The sequence below is a fragment of the Falco peregrinus genome, chromosome 7, assembly GCF_023634155.1.
Source record: "Falco peregrinus isolate bFalPer1 chromosome 7, bFalPer1.pri, whole genome shotgun sequence".
Taxonomy (NCBI): domain Eukaryota; kingdom Metazoa; phylum Chordata; class Aves; order Falconiformes; family Falconidae; genus Falco; species Falco peregrinus.
In genome coordinates, this window is record NC_073727.1 from 81,463,089 (window position 1) to 81,480,859 (window position 17,771).

The 17,771-nt window shown below is 40.3% G+C and overlaps 1 protein-coding gene across 4 annotated transcripts in view; it reads left to right on the top strand.

The window, feature by feature from the left end:
- The window catches only part of MYO6 (myosin VI), a 118,502-nt gene that overhangs the window by 61,234 nt on the left and 39,497 nt on the right, over nucleotides 1-17,771 (top strand). For all 4 annotated transcript variants that reach the window (XM_055810319.1, XM_055810320.1, XM_055810322.1 and 1 more), the window contains exons 11-16: nucleotides 72-252; nucleotides 2,985-3,129; nucleotides 12,900-13,057; nucleotides 14,045-14,136; nucleotides 14,591-14,663; nucleotides 17,098-17,225. In XM_055810319.1, coding sequence (XP_055666294.1) covers nucleotides 72-252; nucleotides 2,985-3,129; nucleotides 12,900-13,057; nucleotides 14,045-14,136; nucleotides 14,591-14,663; nucleotides 17,098-17,225 — 777 coding nt within the window. The remainder of the gene's footprint in view (nucleotides 1-71; nucleotides 253-2,984; nucleotides 3,130-12,899; nucleotides 13,058-14,044; nucleotides 14,137-14,590; nucleotides 14,664-17,097; nucleotides 17,226-17,771) is intronic.

A 17,771-nucleotide genomic window follows, 5' to 3' on the forward strand; every position in this document is an offset into this window, starting at 1 on the left:
ACTGGAAATAATAGCTTACATTTACTTTAAAATAATCTTCTGAATTTTGTGTTTCTCTTGTTGTTTTATAGTATCTCAAAGCAGGTTCCTTGAAGGATCCACTCTTAGATGATCATGGAGATTTCAACAGAATGTGCACAGCAATGAAAAAGATTGGACTGGATGATGCAGAAAAACTCGATCTTTTTAGAGTAGTGGCTGGTGTCCTTCACCTTGGAAATATTGATTTTGAGGAAGCTGGGAGCAGTTCAGGTTAGATGAAACATAAATTGTTTTCTGTAAAAATACTGAAAATGCCTCTTGATTGTAAATGATTCCTTTCCATGTGGATTAGTGCTTTAGAAAGCTGCCTTGTGTTCAAGGGTAATTCAGTCTTAATTCACCGCATTTTTGAAGTCAGGTTTGCCTATTTCTTTTAAAGTTGTACTTCCTTATAGGCTCTGAAAGCAAATAGGCTCTCACTGAAATTGTTCAAGGAATTGTCCAGTGCAAGGTTTGCTATAAAGAAAAGAGACATTTTGTGACTCAAAATTTTACTTATATTTTAATAATGTTTTTTAGAAGTCCAACTTCTTGCTAATGTCATGAAAACATCTTGAAATCAGCAACTCCATCTGTAGGGAAAGGTGTTATGTCCTTTGGCTTCCAAAACCACCATCATGTTAGTATTTTGAGAGGCGAGGGGGGGAAAAAGTTACAGCAAAACCACAGGTAGTTGTAAACTTCCTAATTTCAAGATGTCACTCACAGGATGAGTTGGTATGAGCGTGGCTGGGACTATATAGCAGAATGTGCAGGAAGGCTGAGGAAGGGGAATGAGTATTTTGGGAACAGTTGTTCTTGCCTTACTACCGAAATCAGCCTCTCTTAAGTTGAGAACTGCTGTTCATATATTCCTGAAGGACTGAAGAAACTCTTGATCAGGATGTACTACAAATGTAACTATAGTAGAAAGGCTATTTCCTTAGAACCTTACCTTGAGTTGCAAGATACAGTGAAACTGGTTCCTCTTAGTCATACTCAGGTATGCGTAGCTGTTGCCAAACTTGGTAAAGTTGTTAGGAAGGGAATACCAAAGAACTTTTTAAAAGGTGTTTTGAAGAATGATTAAATGAGTACTAGGCTTACAGGTTCAGTAGCTCCTGACCCCAAGCACAGAATTACCACAGAACCACACAAACATTCTGTTTGGAGACCTCCCACCCATCTCTCTGGATGTGTCCTGTGTCAAAGCACGGTCAACACTGAATTCAGTCGGGGCAGCTTAGGGTTGTCACAGAGAAGGTGGGGTTTTCTCTCTTCTTTTGTCCACCCTCCCAGTGTTGCCCCCCTCACACCCCCTCAGATCAAATCAGAACCTCCCCAGTATCAGTTCATGATGCTGCTGTCTTCATGAAGATGAGTGAAATGACCGTGATTAATGTGACTGAATCTAGGAAGACACGAGGGTAGAGGCGGGCAGGGGGTTCGTGGGGCTCGGCCGCACGCTGCAGGGAGCTGCCCTCTTTGGGCCTTTGGACTTGACAAGGTGGGACACAGTGAAAAAGGTGCAAATGTGAGTGGAGAGGCAATTTCAGGAGGCAAACGAACAAGGAGAGGGGGAACCACAGATGCTGAGGAACGTCAGGGTTTAGAGAAGGGAAGGAGGACAACAGGAAACTTACTTTCTCTTGAACGTTGAAATTCAAACCCATGGTTTTTTATGGAATAAATTATTATACTTCTAAAGTGTGCTTTGCAAATACAGGTTTTATTCTGCGCTCACCTGTATGTGTACGCACAGGGTGTGCATTTGCACTGCCTCAGGCAGTATGTCTCTTACCGGAGACCCTGGAAAGTTCTGTTGCTGCCTCAAAAACATGGGAAATGCCAAACAAAAGCTCTTTATTACAGGTCAGATGGTGTTTCAGAGCTTCCAAAATCAAGTCATGAAAACCTTACTCTTTTAAGGACTCCTTTCTCCATTTGTTTTTTTCTTTGTTTTGTTTGCTTAGTGCCATTGTAGGGTTAAGGAATTCAAGCAAAGTTTGACTAGTTAGTTACCCCTTTTGGTCCCTTCACTTGCCTGTAGAAATAAATTTTACTGAGAACAGGAAATAAATCCTGACATAAGTAATTAAGTTTTAGATTTTGCTGAAGTGTTTGAGCATTTCAGTTAGGGATTTATGAACCTGTTGTGGCTGGACAGGCTCCGGCACTAAGGCCCTGGTGCAGAGCAGCAGGGAACACGCCTCTCAGCTGTTTACCTGTGCAAAGGTACCACAATTATCTGAAAATGTAAGTGCCAGGAATCCGCTGTGCCAGGCACTTCTGTTGCATAGCAAGGAAGTCTGAAGGATTACAGGAAAATCTAAATTTGAAAGATTTTAAATCAATACAGATAGTTTTTTATGTATTAGCACTTCTGCATTGTGAGATAGTGCTTTCACTGACAAGCAGGTTAGCTTTCGAACAGCCCACATTTAGAACAGTGTTCTAGAAGTGCAGAATTGCACGCGTAATTCCATAGGGTTTGGTGTGGGGGTTTTTTTGTGGTGGGGGGGTGTTTTCTTGGGGTTTTTGTTTGGTTTGGTTTTTGGGGGTTTGTTTTTTTGGGTTTTGTTTGGGGGGGGTTGGGGTTCTGTTTGGGGGGGTTTAGGGTTTTATTGGGGGGGGGGGTGTTTGTGGTTTGTTTTTTTGGTTTGGTTTTTTGTTTTGGGGTGGTTTTTTTTTTGGGGGGGGGGGGGGGGTGTGTTCTTGTTTTGGAGAACTGACTTTTCACATTTAATATAGAAGTAATTTCCGGAGGCAAACTTTAGTTCCTTTAAAGTTGAGTTGCTTCCAGTCGTCATGGCACGATCGTTACCAGCTTGCTCTCCTACCTGGAGTTCTCCTTGGAAGCGCCAGCCGGCAGCCGCGGCGCTGCCGTTAGCGCTGTAGCGCGGGCGGGCGGGCGGGCGGTAACGGCTGTGGCGTGGCGGTGACGGCTGTGGCGTTGCTCGCAGGGGGCTGCGCGCTGCGGGCGCGGAGCGAGCCGGCGCTGGAGCGCTGCGCCGCGCTGCTGGGGCTGGACACGGAGGACCTGCGCGGCAGCCTCACCACGCGCGTCATGCTCACCACGGCAGGGGGCGCCAAAGGAACGGTCATCAAGTGAGTGCCGCGGGCGGCCGCGGGGGGGCGGTGCGGTGTGTTCGCGGAGGGGCCCGCAGCGAGTGCGGCGCCCGGCACGGCACGGCACGGCACGGCACGGCACGGCGAGCTGCGGCCGGGGGGAGCCCCGCTGCCCAGGGGCTCTGCCGCCGGGCGCCGGCTTTGCCTTCTTACCCACGTGGGGAAGGGGAAAACCGGCCTCAGACCCCCCCACCTGGCCATTTGCAAGTGGGAACTGAGTCGCAGTTGGCGTGAGTGCAGCTGTTTGAAGTGCCTACTTAATGCTTTACAAAGTACAAACCCACAGTGCTACAAGTAGACCTGAGGGCAGAAGGCTACCGCGCTGACACTGTTAGTCCCTTCCAAACAGAAACAACGTGCTATGCTTTTCCGTCATGCAAGTGATAATTTTGAGATTACAGCTTTTTAACAGGGCTTTGCGTTTTTATTGTTTCACTTTTTTATTCTAAACCAGCTGATCCAAACGCACATTTTTAGATGCTTTGTCTTTGTTTCGTTGTTGTGAGGTCACTGGAGTTTTCTTACTTTTATTTGGAAGAGTGGTGGTTGTACAATGTCTGGCTAAAATGGCCTTTTTTCCAGGAAAAGAACAGCTTTCAATAAGTCACTATCACATTTTATAAGACCTGTTGCATGCCAGTGGGTATGATGTGTGGCCAAAGAAAGTAGAGCAGTTGGCTTGTTAAATCCATAACCTACACAGAAATTTACATACCCTAATAGATTTAACAGATACACTGTATCAAGGAATGATAACACTGTGCCTGACATATTTCAGAAGATACTTCGTCTTTCTCGTCATGGGTGCTGCACGGTACTCCCAAGACTGCGGCCCTGTGATAATTAGGTCTGGGGTGCTCTAATGAGGGGGTAGTATATCCACCCTTCTCAGTGTCTGGGTGACCAGCATCCCTGTGTTTGCCACATCTAATTCTTCTGAAATAAAGTTTCAGCTTTAAAAACACCACTGCAAATGGTAATCCAGAAATGTGCTGCTGCTTGCTGTTGCTGGTCAACATTTACTCATAACTGCAAAGTTAATACTGTTTCACAGAAACATGAAAAATAGCGGAACAGGATGAATTTGAGAAAGGTGTGGGTTTTGGGTCATGTCATCCTGTCCCATCCTTTCCCCCTGCCCCCCCCCCCCCCCCCCCCCAGTAGCTATTAGGAACAGAACACATCACTGTTGAAGTAAACAGTGACCTTAATATAAAAAAAAAAAAAAAAGAGATTGTTCCTTTTATTTTGAGAAGAAGCTATTATCAAGGTAACTTCCTAGGCACAGAAGTAGGGTACTGATTTCTTTCTGTACACACATGGAGAAGGAATAATTGCAAAGAAAATGTCTAAACATGCTACCAATGATAACATCTCAATACTGTGGAAGTTATGACTCTTGTGAAATGGGGTTTTATGAAGATGATTTCACTACAGTTGCTTTTTCTTTGTGAAAAACCTCTAGCTTCCACCACAAGTTTTCTCCTGTTGAGACGGATCCTTCTAGCATGCAAGCTGTCAGGGATGTTAGCTAAGCTGCGTGCAGCTGAATTGTGTGTTTTAAAGTTTGGTTTTCTGTGTTTTGTATTTTCTGGAGTTAGAGAAAACATCACATTGAAAACTGAACTTGGGTTAAACCATTCTGAGCACACTGAAAGTAATTAGCTGAATGCATCAATCTTTTAATTAGGAAACTAATGAACCTTCACTTCACTCATTGGAAGAATGCATGGGTGCTTCTCACTGACTTACAGAAACAATCAAGTTGTTCTTGTGAATCAGAAATACAACGTTATGCACATTACACCATAAGTTTAATATACGAAAGCCATAATTATCTCTGTTAATGTGGTTTTTATCAGTTGCTTGTCTATTTTATGTCTTTTGAAATTTCTTTTGGACAGATAAATTTATTTTGAAATTTATTACTATTATTTATATTTGTATCTTACAGTATGAAGTGTTTGTTAATGTTTCATAAACTTGTGGACTGAAACAAAGTAACAGCTGATTGATTTAACCTTGGTATGTCACTGTGGCCAGTAAAGGTGGCAGGTGTTAGTTAATGCATGCTTAGGTTATGTCAGACTTATGAGGTGAAAAGTTGATCTTTGAGCACTTGAGAGCATTGGCTTTTTTAGTCCCCAAGGGAGGTAATGGATTTGAGTAATGAAGGTTTCCAGTGGCCAAGAGTTCATTCTGTGCAGGAGAAGTAATCTTGATCTCTACCTAATTCTAACCAATAATGATAAATTAAAAGAGAATAGCTAGGGAAATACTTTACAGTGCTCGCTTCCTGATCTCCAGGGTGAAACTGATCTTCCTGGCAAAAAATTGAGCGTAATAAACCATCAGTGACAGGCTTTGCTGCTTGAACATTGTGGGTTTTTAGGGGAATGCAGAAGCTCTTCTGAATTAACTCCTATTCAGGAGTCTTAAGTTTAGCATGAGTGTGGGCTGTAATACATTATTGCCAAATAGCTGATCTTTTGAGGTGTACTTCTAGATCGAGCAAACAAGTAGACTTCTTGGTGGCCTGCTTATTTCTGTAATTTGAAAGAAAGGACGTTCAAGAGTTAGCACTTCATAGTGACTACCGTGGAAAAAGTTACAGTACAGTGACAAATGGTAAGTAATGACTGGGGAGGGGTTATTCTGCCTTGAGTTAAAAGCTCAAGATCTGGGTCTCTTTGTAGTATGTGCAATGGTGCATTTGTGGAAAGTGATTATAAATTCTTCCTTCCTGCCGCCTCCTCCCCCAGTCATTGGAAACTTGGGGACTCTTAGTCACTATCATCTTGCTGCCTTATCAGCTGATATGAAAAGTTAAAAAGAATTGTTCTCTTTATAATAACCTTTACATGTAGGAAGATGTGGGTCTTGCAGGACAAAGTGCCTCCCGTGGCCAGTATTTTCCAAGTTTTACTATTTGCTCTCTTCCAGACCATGTCTAAATTGACAGCAAGATCTTTGATATAGTCATCCTGGAGAACCTTCATCCGTGTTATGAATAACATTAGAGTAGAAAATTATATATTGTGTAGTACAGATGGTACTCATATTAACACATGGCAGTATTAAGAATTGCAGGTTTTGAAAGTTAGTCACATTTTTTTTTACTTAATTCAGGTTGTGATCCACTATAACTGATGATCTTTCTCTGTTGACTCACTGCTTACCTGGTTATTCACCATCTTGCCTTTGTGTTTTTGAATTCTCAAGTATTACCACCACACACTTTACCGAGATCTATCTTGTGTATTTTTCAATTCTATCTTCAATTTGTGAAAATAGTTTTGTATGCTAATCTCATTACCAAGATTTTCTGCTTTCTTAGTTCAGTATGATCAGACCATTTTTTGAAAAGATCCTTACTTTTGCATTCCTTTTAAGTGAAAGTGTTAACTAGAGGTAGAAGAGGTTTGAACAAACAGCATCAATGTCAGATTCAGATGGCACCCCACTGGAAATGCTCTCAGGGAACTATTGACTCAGCCCCTGAGAACAGATCGGTTTTGGCTGTTGTACACATGAAGTGTGTCTGTATAGTTTTCTTTTGAGAACGTTTGGTGGGACATATCAAGCACTAAAGCAAAGGTGTGTTGTAATATACTGCTTCTCTTTCAGCACACCTGAGGTGACCTTGCCAAGGAAGGTTTCTTAGAACAAATACAATTTTTGTTACAGCTTCAAATTCATTTTGGATTAAGGCTGTAAAGATTTTCTGTTCAGCCTATTTATCCTGATAAGCATGGGGTGTTGTTAGCAGTGTACTGTTTCAACAGCCTGCAAACACAAGGAGCTATGTTTTTGTGCCAGCAGATCTTATTTTTCCCCAGTGTTTTATTTGGTGGATGGCAAAAACTAATTCGGAGGACTCCTTCCACCATCTCAAGGAATTAATGCATTAAGCCTCCTTTTCTAGCCTTCTCTAAACTTGTGCAGCTAAAACCAAACACACATTAATAAATACACCAGTATCTTCTTGTGTGACTTACTGGGTGTAGAAGGAAAATGGACTGGACTGCTTTAGATACTTACTAAATAGCAACCAGGTTTTTCTGTGGTAGCATAGTTTCGAAACTGTTTGATTGATATTAATATCAGAGTTTTGACAAGTACAGCGTTTTATTTTGTTCCAGCAACCCAAAGAGCTACTCATTTCTCTTTCTTAGTGTCCCTTTGTGTGCAAGTAGATCATGTGAGTCCTAATAGGTCACAGGGAATAAATAGCTCAGCTGAAATCACTGTGCTTAGAGTATAACAAAGGCTTTGTTCTGCTGGGTGCAATGGAGCCAACAAGGAACAGTAGGAGGGTGATGCTAAGCGCTATCTCTGTGAATTTTATGAAACACTAATGTGCAGAGGACTGCCAGGGAGACTTGACACCTGCACTACATTTATCTGTCCTTGTTAGTCTCCTAAAAAGAGCATAATGATCACCTAGTTGGCTGATGTTTTTGCCATCCGTGTTAAGTGTGTTTACAGAGAGAAATAATGTGTTAGTATTCAAAATCTGGTACAACTCTTAGACTGTAAATGCACTGTACTACTTTCTTAATCAGTTTTTGCCTTTCCAAGAAGACTTTCAAAGAGGACTCTGTCATCACAAAGTAAATGATTTTACAGTGTGAAAAAAATATCTTACATCAGTCCAGCTTCAGCTTCAGATTCTTTCGGAGTATGTATTCTACCAAAATGTGTGTGTGGGTTTTTTTTGGTGGCGGTACTAAAATGTCTGTTGGAAAAACACCGTGGTATTTTAAAAAAAATATTTTCCTACAGTTTTTGGAACTTCCATCTTTTCTCAAATTACAGAGGTACCGCTTATATTCTTTAATTACATAGTTTTTTCACTAGGTAGATTATTTCATCCAGGCCATTTTATTTGTGAAGCAAATAAACTGTATTGGATGACAGTAACTGATGAGTATTCTTCACCTGCTCTCTCCCTTAATTATTGTCAACCATGGGCAAATTATACATATGTTAATTGTGGTTTATTTGTTCTGGAAACTGTCTGGGGGCTGCATGGAATTGTCTACAGGATAAGTCCAGCCCATGAGAGCACTTTCCCCTAGGTCTTAGACTCTGTAGATATCTGGAAACCTTGCTGAAGAAATCAGTATGAAGACCAAACAAGGTTGGGTTTTTTTTTTGTTGTGTGTATTTTGGTTTTGGGGTTTTTTTAATTTTTTTTTTTAGCCTTACTGAATAGTTTAGAATTTGGAAAAACTTATTCCCTTTCTTCCCTGTTCCTTACAAGTAGCTGGCGGATGGAGGAGGAGAGGAGATGGTTAAAAGGAGGCAGGAAAACATTTCTTTGCCTGTTCAGACAAGAAACAGGAGGAGGAAGGAGATTCCTTTGTCAGCATGCAGACCAGAGGAAAGGAGGACCTGAGGGAAAGCAAATCTATGAGAAGTTACTTGTTCTGTAATAGGGCTTTTTTGTATCTACTGGATCAGTGCAATTTCAGCATTATTTTGTTATTCTGTACTTTTGCTGTGCAAAATGCATTTCAGGGTTACATTTTCTTTCCATGTGTTTCTGCTGCATGCTTTGAAATTTAACAATAGGGTTTTGTACAGCCTCTGGAATTCTACGTAATGATGGCAGAATTTGTTATTTTTGAAGAACAGGGCCATTTTATAAATATGTGGTCTAGAAGTATGACTGTTTGCTATGTTGTTTAAAAAAAAAAAGAACTTGAATGCATAAATAATTTTAGACTATTGTATTATGTAATGGGCCTGCAGCTGACATGTGCGAATTAGTATTCTGATCTCTTAAACGTATCAGAATGGAATGTAAAGGTATCTTCCTTCTATTTATAACATAGGATTTCTGTCAGTACTCATTACCTTAAGATAAGTCAGCAGATACTTAGTGGAAGACAAGATTGTGTGTTAAAGCTAATTACTATCTAATGTAATGTAGCTGCAGCTGTCCTTAATGAACAGAGTCTCTGGTTCCCTGACTTACCGGTCACAATAGAAAGTGATCTCCATCAGTTTCACGTTTCTGCATCAGAAGTATCATCCTTGAAAAAAATACAGAAATAAAAATAATAATGAGTTAGTTTGGTGCTTGTGAATTCTGGGAAATGAAGGAAATGATGCAATATGGGTAACTGTTGTCATGGTTTAACCCCAGCCGGCAACTAAGCTCCACACAGCCACTTGCTCACCCCCCTGCCCCAGTGGGATGCGGGAGAGAATCGGAAGAGTAAAAGTGAGGAAACTCATGGGCTGAAATAAAGACAGTTTAATGGGTAAAGCAAAACAAGGAATTTGTTCGCTACTCTCCATCGGCAGGCAGATGTTCAGCCATCTCCAGGAAAGCCGGGCTCCATCATGTGCAATGGTTACTTGGGCTGATAAAACACCATTGCTCCGAACGTCCCCCCTTCCTTCTTTTCCCCCAGCTTTATATACTCAGCGTGACATCCTATGGCATGGAATATCCCTTTGGCCAGTCGAGGTCAGCTGTCCCAGCTGTGTCCCCTCCCAGCTTAGTGTGCACCCCCAGCCTACTCACTTACGGGGTGGTGTGAGAAGCAGAGAAGGCCTTGACTGTGCCTTCTGTTACTGCTCAGCAGTAACTAAAACATCCGTGTGTTATCAACACCGTTTTTTTTCACAAATCCAAAACATAGCTCCCTACTAGCTGCTATGAAGAAAATTAACTCTATCCCTGCCCAAACCAGCACAGCTGTGTAGTGTTAAGTTTTCCTTTCCTGACCTGCCAGTTCTTTGCAGTCCGGTGAACAGAAGACTATCTGGAGGGGGTAACAGGGCAGTTCTGCAGTGGGGACATCTTGAACTTTGTACATTGGGTTTACTAAACAGTTCAGATGAGAGGGATTTTTTTAAACAGAGATTTGCTGTGTGCTTGAGAAGTTTCATAATTGGTTATCCACCACCTTTACTGGAGAGTCTAACCCTTGATTATTGTTATTTATTACTGTAGCACTGGTGGTCCAAGGATGTGAGAGGCAAGGTATATGGAAAGCAGTAATACAGGGAATTATATGGGGAGAAGTGATTTATTTTATAAGCCAACTGATTGAGATATTTGGAAAAAGCATAAGAGCTTTTGGCATACAGCTGTCATCCTGTATTCTTCATGAAAAGGGCTTGGTGTGATAGAAATCTTGACATTACTTCTCCCTGTTCCTCTCTGCAAATTTTATCAGTTTGATTAGCAAAGATGCTTTCCCTGAAAGTCTCTTCTTTTTATTTACTTTAATATCTGAAGTATCTGTATGTCATGGTACAGTGTTATGCAAAGCTTTTGTGTACCTGTAATTGTTCTAAATTACAGGCTGTCTTTCTATGTATGAAATTTTGATACTGATTGGTCAAGAGGTTATCAGTATTTCAGTTTAATTTTTTTCTCCTTATATTTTTTTTATTGACATGTAAAAATCCTTTGGAGTTTTGATCCTTGACAGTCTGATTCTGCTCTGATCTGATTCTCTCCAGGCTGGTGGGACTTTTGCTTTTGAATTCTTTGGCAACATGGTTAGGATCTAAGTGCAAATTGCAAACATACCGTAAAGCCAAAATTTCATTTTTCGTAGTTCTCCCTCATTTTTTCTTAAAACACTTTCTTAAAGCTTTATTTTTGTATGAATTGTCTTATTCTGGAGAATTCTACAGGTGTGCTTCCTCAGCTGTGTACAGTATAACTGTTCTTTATTTTGGTACTCTCATCTGTTGATCCGAAACCTATTAAAAAAACCAACAATGGTGTTGAAGAATGTATTTATCCAGGAAATGAGGTGGTTAAATGTGCTTTGAGATATAGCCATGATAAGCATGTCACTGTTCTACTGAATTTATGAAATAGCTAGATATATATTATTATATATGTAGCTAAAGATGCAGTTTATTTGTCTGATATTCCCAGTTTTGTCATGCATTTAATAGGCTTTGAAGTTGTGACTCATAGGTTTTTTTTGTTATTTTTACTTAACTGCTAAACTGGGATATAAACTTGTAATAAAGTAGTCACAATGCGGAATAAAGGCTTATAAATAAGAGGGAAAGAATAAATTATCAACGTTTAAAAGGCCCTTCTTCCAGTGTTTAAAAAGAATCATTATTTTGGGATTGCATCTAACTTTAATGAGAACACAATCCCTTATCTAAGTTTTTTTTACTTCTGTAAACAATTAACTTACAGCCTTAGTTACAGCATGTATGAAAGCATAAGGACAAAGACATCAGAGCAAAACTGAACTATAGGCTTTAATTTTGGCTGTGGATGTTATCTATCTGGACCTTAGCAAAGCATTTAAGAGAGTCTCCCACAGCAATCTCCTGGAGAAACTGGCTGCTCATGGCTTGGATGGGTGTACTCTGTGCTGGGTTAAAAGCTGGCTGGCTGGCCAAGCCCAAAGAGTGGTGGTGAACGGAGTTACATCCAGATGGTGGCCAGTCACAAGTGGTGTTCCCCCCAGTTTTAATATTTTTGTCGATGATCTGGATGAGGGGATTAGGTGCACCCTCAGTAAGTTTGCAGATGACAGCAAGTCAGGGCAGAGTGTTAATTTGCTTGAGGGCAGGAAGGCTCTGCAGAGGGATCTGGGTAGGATGGATTGATGGTCCAAGGCCAGCTGCATGAGGTTCAACAAGGAGAAGAGCCGGGTCCTGCACCTGGGTCACCACAACCCCACACAGCACTACAGGCTTGGGGAAGAGCGGCTGGAAAGCTGCCTGGTGGGAAAGGGCCTGGGGGTGCTGGTCAACAGCCACCTGAACATGAGCCATCAGTGTGCTCAGGTGGCCAGGAGGGCAACAGCATCCTGGCTTGTATCAGCAACAGTGTGGCCAGCAGGACCAGGGCAGTGACTGTCCCCCTGTACTGGGCACTGGTGGGGCCCCACCTCGAACCCTGGGTTCAGGTTTGGGCCCCTCACTGCCAGACAGACACTGAGGTGCTGGAGTGTGTCCAGAGCAGGGCAACGGAGCTGGGGAAGGGTCTGGAGCACAAGGTCTATGGGGAGCAGCTGAGGGAACTGGGGGTGTTTAGTCTCGAGAAAAGGAGGCTCAGGGGGGACCTTTATCGCTCTCTACAGCTGCCTGAGAGGAGGCTGTGGGCAGGTGGGGGTTGGTCTCTTCTCCCAGATAACAAGTGACAGGACAAGAGGAAACAGCCTCCAGTTGCACCAGGAGAAGTTTAGATTGGATATTAGGAAAAATTTCTGCCCAGCAAGGGTGGTCAAGCATTGGGACAGGCTGCCCAAGGAGGTGGTGGAATCACCATCCCTGGAGGTATTTAAAAAAACACGCACAGATGTGGGCTTGGTGACATGGTTTAGTGATGGACTTGGTAGCCCTGGGTTAAGGGTTGGACTTGATGATCTCAAAGGCGTTTTCCAGCCTAAATGATTCTTACTATTGTAATGGGACTGCTCATAAATTAGTAGTTGAAATATTTTTTGGAGTGGTTATGTATATATTTTAAATATCTCTCTGGCAGTTGCCAATATAGTTTCTAATTACCTAATAAAAGAGTGTGAAAACATCTGCATCTCACTTCTGCTGAGGATAGTGGAACGTTATTTGTTTTTCCAGGTTAGTCTAACCTGGCAAGATTGTTTCTTACCTGGGCCTAGAGCTCAGGTTTCTTTTGTACCTTAATTTACAATAATTGGAACGGCTCTTTGTAAGTTTAGCATCGAATTTCAGTATTTCAGAGTAAGGAATTCTGAAAAATAATATCTGTGTCTTTTGGTTTTTAGAGTACCCTTGAAAGTGGAACAAGCAAACAATGCTCGTGATGCCTTGGCTAAAACAGTTTATAGTCATCTGTTTGACCACGTAGTGAACAGGGTAAACCAGTGTTTTCCATTTGAGACTTCTTCTTTCTTCATTGGAGTTCTAGATATAGCTGGTTTTGGTAAGTATACTTTAAAAAAAAAATAAATCTAGTTTTCTATTATTGCCACCAAAGATTCAGTGATAAATTCTGTAACGGAGAGTGGGAGGATTTTCTTTTTGGTTGTGGTGGGTGAGATGGTTACATGGGCTTAAGAAGATGACAAGAAAGCAGATAAAGCCTTGCTTTCCTGAGATACAAGAGTGTAAAGGAGGTCTAGAGCTTCTCCTGATGACCTGGTACACTAACACTTGTTAGTGTGAAACTGAGCATCTTTGTAACGGTTTCAGATTCCTGTAATGTTCACATAGGCACACCTTCTGAAGGTCTAAAAATTTAGAATTGCATCTTACTGTGGCCACCCAGTAAAATTAGGAAGGCTATCGCATGTGCGTGCTCTTTTCCCATTCAGTCCTGAGAAGGTCACTGCATACTGACAGACAGGCAAAGGAAGTCTTTGAATTATGATACTGTTTCCTGGAGGATGAATAGTTCTGTTGGAGTTGGACTTTGGGCTCCTGCTTGCACTTGGGAAGTGATGGGTGTTGATGGTTCCCATAAAGCTTTTGTCTGGTTTGGCTCACTGAGCTTCAGAATAGGGCATGTTTTCTGGTCTTAACCCTGCTAAGGTGGTCCAAGAACAGCGAAAAAAGGAACCTTTAGTGTTCAGGTCTTCAGAGCTATGTTATCCTGTGCCAGCCTGTTCCAGTGTGGATGCATGGTGATGTATGTGTTCGTACAGTTTTACTGTATGGTAGCATCTTGCTTTGGTTTGCTGCCAGACATAACTGTCTCTTATTTGTCTTAGGAATACAATCTGCTTGCATATTTTTATCTGTCTTATGTCCAACTTGAAAAATCTGTCAAAGCTTTTATTTTACTGAAAGAAACAGATATGCATCTGAACACATCGTTAAATATTAGCACTGTGAAGCTTCTCTTATTTACTGTTTAATAAAAGTTCTCGGAACACTGGTTTATCATAGAAGTTTGATTTCTGTTTTTCAGAATACTTTGAACACAACAGTTTTGAACAATTCTGTATTAACTACTGTAATGAAAAGCTGCAACAGTTTTTTAACGAAAGGATTCTGAAAGAGGTATGTTATATTTAATGTTATATTTGAGGATTTATTTTTTTTAGTAGAGAGATACTTACAGTAGCACTGCTTTCCATGAGATTGCACATTATGCTTAAATTAAAAAAAAATTAAGTTGACAAACTTTTCCTACTGTGTGACATCTCATTGTGCCAGAAAAGAATATGGCTTTTTGAACACCAACAATCTTTTTTTCTTCTTTTTTACCATTCATTAAAATAAGGCATCCAGATACTGGACAATAGGCCATATCTAATGTGAATATCTGATTGCATGGCCTTGTCATTAAGAAGGTGAAGTTGGAATATTTTATGCCGTGGAAGGAAATTCCAAAATGTGTGTTGATTCATGCTGTATTTAAAAATGTCTCCATGCTTATTTAAAAAGAAATAATATTGGTGGGTAAAAAAAATACAGTGAGTGGTATTTGGTTGTGTTTTTTGTTTTTTTTTAGGAACAAGAACTTTACCAAAAAGAAGGCCTGGGAGTTAATGAAGTGCGCTATGTAGATAATCAGGATTGTATAGGTATGTACGTCCTGCAATGTCAAGCTATTTATTAGTATCCTGGAGGAAGAAAGCTTCAAGCAGAAGAGACAAAATATCCCTAGTACTAATAATGCTAGTAAATTACTAGTAAACTAGTAATGCTCTAATTATGCGTTTAATGACTGCAACCTTGTGAATTCTTCTAGCTTTGTGTAACATTCCAGTTCTGGTTGGTAATAGAGCCACATTGTCCTACAGTGTGTGATAACAGCAGCTGGGACTTGTGAATTTCTTGTGCACTTTCCTAGAAAACTGATTAGAACATCTAAATAGGGTAAATAAAGTGAAGAAAGGTGTGAAGTTGTCTGCGGATCAGTATTCCATGAATTAAAAAAGAATCCCATCCCATTCCCCCACCTTTTTTGAGCCAGCGAGCAAAGAAACAAAATGACCTATAGGCAGCAGGCCGTAGATATTACTGCTGCTTTAAGATTTCCACAGACCAGAGGATTAAGGTGTTGCTTGGTTTGGGGGGGGTTTGTTTGTGTTTCCCCCCCCCCCCCCGCCCCCTCTGCATTCAGCTTGTATTCTCCAGACTGGTGTGTTGTGAACCAAAGTTCATCTTGCTTTTGCAGTTACAGTAATTTACTTGTGGTAACTAGTCAGTCCTGACTGAGCAGAGGATCCAGAGTGACATCAAAATTCAACATCTGTTGCAAAACGTCTGGTTCTTCTGAGTTTCTGTCGCTCTGCTGAAGAAGTGTTCACTTTGTCAGAGAAGACTGTACAGTCACTAACTGACTTAATTAAAGACAACTTTTTACAAGCAAGCCTTTGGCTACCTTGTGAAAAAGCAGCAGGAAGGTATTTGGAGGAGAGAGCAAAAGCACAGAAACAAGAAATAAGTGACTTCTATGAATACAAACCTTCTCTCTTTAATGGTGGTTTAAAATGCATATGTGAGCCCGAGTCTGTTCCCAAAAATGTTGTAGTTTAGGGACTGCCATGTTTATATAAAAAGGGTTGCTTCCCCCCTAATGCATGGGTTGGTTTTTTTTGGTTTTTTTTTAATTTTGTTTGAAACATACATCAGAATCAAAAAGGGTTTCATGGAAAAGGTCTCTGTCTGTCTGATAGTGGGAAAATGGGTCGAGTTGTAGAGATTGCCAAGTTGTTGCCTTTTCCTGCCATAGGAAAGGTTTGGGCAGCTTACCTAAGACTGTTAGTAGCAGTCCCCGTTTACTATTCCAACCAACATATCACACCCCACCACAGATTTGATATATGTCTTCATTGGACGAGTTATTCTTATATAAGTTAATCAATTCTAGCTTAGTTAAACCTTTTTTTCCTATTATTGCATAGTCAGAGGAAAGGGGGATTTTCTGCTGCCTTTTGAAGTGAATGAGAAAAATAATGTTGGTTTCTGTCAAAATACAATTTTAAGGTGTTGAGCCAGTCCTGTGACAGCAGTGAACATGCAGAAATATTAACTGTCACAAAAGAGAAGGATATTATGTTGACGTGGACAATTTTTAAACACTGTGGAAGAATCTTAGAAGCAGTCATTAGTATGTTAGAATGTTTTGATGGAATGGTAGTCATCTCTGTAGCTAAATAGCTTACTCAGATTTTATAAGCGTAAATTCTTTGCATTGGGGCTGTCTTTATGCTTTAGATGTAGCCTCATACTGTACAAGGTATGGTAAGTTCATAGACATGGCTGTAGTACAAGCAATAGTAATTTCTTCTGCCTTTCCACAGTAAGAAAGTGGGTAGTAAAAATTCCTCTTATAAGAACAGTTGTGTAGATAATATAAAAAACTTTTAAAAGCCGCATAATTCTTGTGTCTAATAGTTTCAAGAGCATGCATTTCTGTGTCAGCTTACAAGGGCTTTTGTATATGTATGTGGAAGGTCAAGGCAATACGCTTGTAAAATGTTGTGAAACCACCTCTGTACGCTCAAGTCTGATCTGCCTTTCTTAAAACAAATGCATTTCATTTTTCTCCCTGGATCCTGTTGTAAATTGAAGTATTTACCTTTTCATGTTTTTAGTTTTGACATGTGGTGAAGCACAGATCAGAAGCTTAAAAAAACCCGCAACAGTATAAGCGGTTATCCCGTAAAGACTGATGGTCATACCACCGAAACATTTAGGCACCTTTTGGGAATTAGATGACTAAATCCAACATAAGACCCAGAGTGAAAATCAAACAAACTCTGTCTGATCTTTTTTCCCCTGTGTTCATTGTGTTACAGTTAGAACTTGGTATGTGTAGGATATTGATTAAATCAACAATTCGGACATGTAGAGTTAATTTGCAATTACTTTTTAAATTTTGTGTTAACAGCTTTCCCTAACATAACATTTGTACAGAATCGGATCAGTAGCATTTTAAACTTGTAATGTTCAGTTCTGATAAGAGTTTAGGTATTCAATTTTTGTACATATATTTTGTTTTATTAACAGATCTGATTGAAGCAAAATTAATAGGTGTACTGGATATTTTGGATGAAGAAAATCGTCTTCCCCAACCAAGTGATCAGCATTTTACTTCAGTTGTGCACCAAAAACACAAGGACCATTTCAGGCTGTCTGTAGGTTTATTTCTGCTGTCTGTCTTGTTTTAATAAAACAGTTCTTGGAACAGTTGATAGTAACACTTCAGTTTAATGAAAACCTTTCCTAAGAAATCACATACCACACCAGTCTGCACAATCCATATTCTTTTGTTAAGGACAAGTTTGGTTATTAGGTTTGTTGAAAAGTTCACTGAAGGCTTAAGTCTTCTAGGAATTCTAATATCCTGCTGAAACTAAAGCCATATTCTTCACTTACTTTTGAAGTTTGTTAACATGTAATGCACGAAAAGGAAATAAAACCACATTTTAATTTAGACTATTTCGTATCAGATGAGTTATTTTGTTATTCCTTCCAAACGCTGCTTGCTTTGGAGAATATTTGACTCATGGAGTGTCTAGCTAGCACTTCAGAGATGAAAATAGGGAATGCACAAGGAAGATCTTCTTGTTGTTAATTCTTTAACGTACAGCACTCTCTGGAAGATTAATGCAAATTATTGCAATTTATGTACATGACTTCTGTTGAAATGCAAAAAAAAAAAAAAAATTACTTCCTTGCTG